Source organism: Brassica oleracea, chromosome C8 (genome assembly GCF_000695525.1).
Source record: "Brassica oleracea var. oleracea cultivar TO1000 chromosome C8, BOL, whole genome shotgun sequence".
In the NCBI taxonomy this organism is placed as follows: domain Eukaryota; kingdom Viridiplantae; phylum Streptophyta; class Magnoliopsida; order Brassicales; family Brassicaceae; genus Brassica; species Brassica oleracea.
Window position 1 is genome coordinate 12,303,738 of NC_027755.1, and position 4,675 is coordinate 12,308,412.

The 4,675-nt window shown below is 48.9% G+C and overlaps 1 protein-coding gene across 1 annotated transcript; it reads right to left on the minus strand.

Annotated features, from left to right (window-relative positions):
- Positions 1 to 3,581: 3,581 nt before the first annotated feature.
- Positions 3,582 to 4,623, minus strand: LOC106308668. Its single transcript, XM_013745806.1, has 2 exons — positions 3,649 to 4,623; positions 3,582 to 3,599 (listed from the first exon to the last, which is right to left on the minus strand). The coding sequence occupies exons 1-2, from the start codon at positions 4,621 to 4,623 to the stop codon at positions 3,582 to 3,584; spliced, it is 993 nt and encodes a 330-aa protein (XP_013601260.1).
- Positions 4,624 to 4,675: the final 52 nt, after the last annotated feature.

Sequence of the window (4,675 nt, forward strand, 5' to 3'; positions counted from 1 at the left end):
GCTCCGACTCTGGACTCCGAAGAAGCCAGGCTGTTGTCTCGCAAGGAGGAGTTGAAGGCTTCTGACGGGGACTTCGACTCGATCCTCTCTCAGCTGCAGTCGAGGGCCCTCAGGCCGTGTTCGGGAGAGACCGAGGAGCAAGGCCCCGTGGCTGAAGAAGGCGGAGATGTTGCGAGTGGGGGAGGAAACGACGAAGCGGCCGAGGGAGGCAATGGCTGTGAGGTTGAGGATGAAGGTAGTGCTCCGAGGAGTGCTTAGGGTAATGATCCTTTCGGGATTTTATTTTTATTTTTTGTTTTGGCCTGTTTGTGAGGCCACAGTTTGCATGTTTCGGGACTGGCCGTTGGTGGCTTTGAATCCCTGCGCTTGTTAGGGCTTTTTGTATAATGCTTGGGTCAATCTATAAAACCTTTTCGGCTTATTATAAATATATGGTATCCTTGTTGGATGTAAGAGAGCCTATCCTTTCGAGGGCGGCTTGTGTCTGTTTAGGACATTATGGTTCGTTTGTTGTGATCAGCAAAAAAGAAGCGATGCCATTTTAAAGGCATTTCACCGTTAGAGGTATGTTGATTTTGGAAACAAGAGTGTAGGTTCCATAAGTGTTGGAAAGACCGTAACTTCAAGCGTGTTGCGACCTCTCGCAGTGCCAGAAGTTAAACTTTTTTGTTTTGAGCCGTGTTTTTTCTTGCGGGCTTTTTACCAAAGATGCTCTTTTTATTTTATTTTTTTTTTTTATGAGCATTCGTCGGTTTGATGGTTTTAGCATGATAGCTGATTTAGGCGTTCTGGGCGAGTTTTGGACTGCCGTTCTGGGCGAGTTTTGGACTGCCGTTCTGACTGTTTGTCGGATAGTGGGCTTAGCGATTGTGGCGTCGCGTTTTTTTTTTTTTTGTAAAAAGTTTCGAAAAGATCAACTTTTTGAAAGTTGTGGGAGTATACGAGTATACGTACCCATTCCCCCCTTTTTTTTAAGATGAGGGGATAGCTGAATTCGTTGGGCTACGTACCCTTTTTCGGGGATCAAACAATCTCGTAGTTCTTTGGATCCACTTTACGATTAGTGGTATTATTTCTTAAGATGCATCGCGTTCCAGGTTCTTTGGATCTTGAAGTCCTGCATGTTTGCGATTTGGTATTATCCTGGTCGGACTACCTTTATGACCTTGTATGGACCTTCTCAGTTTGCTCCCAGTTTTCCTGCGTTAGGTTCGGCAGTGTTTTGGAAGACTTTGCGAAGGACCAGGTCGCCTTCTTTGAACCTGCGATGGCGAACGTTTGAGTTGTAGTACTTTGCGGCGGCGTGCTGGTAATTTTGGATTCGTATGAGAGCTTGATCTTGCCGCTCGTTAATAAGATCGAGTTCGTCCAGCAGCATTGCGCTGTTAGGATCTTCTCGTTCGGGGAGGAATATTCTCCGTACTCCGGGAAATTCTACCTCCGCGGTGATCATGCATTCCGTAGCCCGCCTCGGGGTCGTACGATGCAACCAAAGAACTCCTTCGAGCTCTTCTGCCCATCACCCCCTTTTGGCTTCTAAGCGCTTTTATAACCCGTCGATGACAGTTTTGTTGATGGTCTCTGCCTGGCCATTGCACTGCGGATATCTGGGAGTCGACCTGGTCAGTCGTATCTTCCACTTCTCGTAGAATGCTTCGAATCGGGTAGAGATGAACTGAGATCCGTTATCTGTCACGATTTCGAAAGGGACCCTGTGTCTCGTGATGATGTTCTTCCATACGAAGATCTCGACTTGTACGTCTTTGATACTTGCGTAGGAATCTGCCTCTACCCACTTTGAGAAGAAATCCGTGAGGACCAGGAGGAAGCGTTTCTGCTTCGAGTTGTGTAATGGCCCGACGATATCCATGGACCATCGCATGAAGGGATACGGAGACGAGATGGACGAGAGGAATTCCACGGGTTGATGGATTGTCGGCGCGTGCCTTTGGCATTTTTCGCACTTCCGTGCAATCTTTTCGCAGTCTTTGATCATAGTTGGCCAGTAATAACCATGGCGTTTTATTTTTATGGCGAGAGATCTTCCGCAAGAGTGGTTCCCACATGATCCGGAATGAACCTCGTCCATTACTCTTCTAGCTTTTTTGCCTTCGGCGCAGGTCATGAGTGGGCCGGAGAATCTCCATTTGTAGATTTCTCCTTCTACCATTACATATCGCGTGGCTTGGGTCTTGATTTTGTGGGCCGCCCATTTCTCAGTGGGAAGCGTTCCGTTGATTATGTATGCTCAGATTGGCTCTAGCCATGGGCTGTCGCAGCCGTATTCCGACTAATCCACGTTTTCTTCTGGCGGGTCTTAGACTTCCTCCGCATTTTCGATTTGTGCTCGAATCAGATTGGCGACCACTGGTGGTCCGATGCTTGGGTGTTCGATGAACTCGACGGGGATTACTCGTCTTAGTCCAGAATCCAAACTTGATGCGAGTGCGGCCAAGGCATCCGCCTGAGTGTTTTCCGAGCGAGGAATCCTAGTGAGTGCGAAGTGGTTGAAGTCTCGGGAGCAGTCTTGGACGAGTTTTAGATATGCATCCATTCTTTCGTCCCTCGCTTCGTATTCTCCGCTGTACTGATTTGCGACTAACTGAGAGTCACAGTAAGCGTGAATGTTGCAGATCTTAAGCCCATGGGCTAATCGTAATCCTGCGACGAGTGCTTCATATTTGGCCTCGTTGTTTGACCCATGGAATTCCAATCGGAACGACTGTTCCAAGACTTCGCCGGTCGGAGACGTGAGCCGGATTCCGATCCCGGATCCTTGTTTGGACGATGATCCGTCGACGTGAAGGATCCAGGTTGAGTCCGGTTCCGTGTTTGTCATATCTCCCGTGGGCAATTCTACCAAGAAGTCCGCTAGTACTTGAGATTTTGCGCAGGTTCTTGGGCGGTACTCCACGTCGTACTCGCTTAGTTCGATTGGGCATTTTGCGAGTTGTCCTGACTGACTCGGACTGTGCAAGATCGTAATTCTACCAAGAAGTCCGCTAGTACTTGAGATTTTGCGCAGGTTCTTGGGCGGTACTCCACGTCGTACTCGCTTAGTTCGATTGCCCATTTTGCGAGTCGTCCTGACTGACTCGGACTGTGCAAGATCGTTCGCAGGGGGAAGGTGGTGAGGATTATTATGGTATGTGACTGAAAGTACTGCCGGAGTTTCCTTGCTGATGTCACGACTGCGAATGCTAGTTTCACCATCAGGGGATACCGGGTCTCAGCGTCCAGTAACGTTTTGCTTATGTAGAAGATTGGTTTTTGCTCACCGCGTTCCTCTCTAATCAAAACGCCGCTTACCGCTGTTGTTGAGACTGAGATGTACAGGAACAAGGGTTCTCCCTCCACTGGTTTTGCGAGGACGGGAGAAGTGGCTAGGTAACGTTTTAGCTGTTGGAAAGCTTTCTCACATTCCTCAGACCATTCGAATTTCTTATTCCCTTTCAGCGTATCAGAGAAAGGAAGACATTTATCCGTCGAGCGCGAGATGAAACGGTTCAAGGCCGCGACTCTTCCGGTTAGCCTTTGGACTTCCCGTTTCGTCCTTGGCGAGACCATCTCTATTAACGCGTTTATCTGCCTAGGATTGGCTTCAATCCCACGACACGTGACTAGGTAATTGGTGAAATCGACGCATACTCGCCATTTGCCGTTTTTCTTTTTGACTGGGTTAGCGAGCCTGTCTGGATACCTAACTTCTGTTATTGATCCGACCTTCAGGAGTCTTTCGACTTCCTCATTTACCGCGGTGGCACGCTCTGGTCCTAGCTTCCGCCTTTTTTGTTGGACGGGTCTGTAGGTCGGATCGGTGTTAAGCTCATGACACGTTATGCCGTTATCGATCCCTGGCATATCTTCTGCGGCCCAAGCGAACGCATTGAGGTTCTTTTTGAGACAGGCGATGAGCTCCGTCTTTAGTGGCTCGCGGAGGTTGGCTCCAATCCCGACGCATCGTTCCGGAGAGGATTCATCGAGGCAGATCGAAATTACCGGTTCGCGCTTCCCTTCTAGGGCTTCGGCCCTTTGAGATTGCAAGAAGACTTCTGAGTCTCGTTCCGGGGCGTTCTCATCGAGAGACAGCTTTCTTTTCTTTTTATGGGAAGTTTCGATCGCTAAGTTCATTTTTTTTAACTCGGCGGCGAAACATACTTGCGACATCCTGCGGTCACCTTGTATAGTTTTGACTCCACGAGGGGTTGAAAACTTAAGGCACAGATGGAATGTCGAAGGTATCGCTCGCATGGAATTAAGCCATGGAGTACCGACGATCGCGTTGTACGATGTTGGGCGGTCAATGACTAAGAATTCCGTGACTTTGATGACGCTCCTGGATTTAACAACGAGGTCGATCGAGCCGAGAGTCATAGTAGCATTTCCCGAGAGTCCGAATATCGGGCTGTGTCTTTCCGTAACGGTGCCCAGATCGATCTCCATTCTTTCGAGGGTGCTTTTGTAGATAATATTGGCCGAGCATCCGGTGTCGACCAACACTCTCGCTACGTCGATGTCCTGGATCGTCAGCTCGATGACAAGGAGATTGTTGTGGGGTTTGGCCTGATCGGCCGTTGGTCGGTCCTCGAAAGAAACGACATCGTTAGCTGCTGCAGCGGACATCCTGTGTCTTTTATCGTTTAGTGATTTTTGAGTTAGAGAATTCGTCAAACTA

What these genes read in the sequence shown, in the direction of transcription:
- LOC106308668 (XM_013745806.1), bottom strand. Translation starts at nt 4,623, where the DNA reads ATGTCCGCTGCAGCAGCTAACGATGTCGTTTCTTTCGAGGACCGACCA.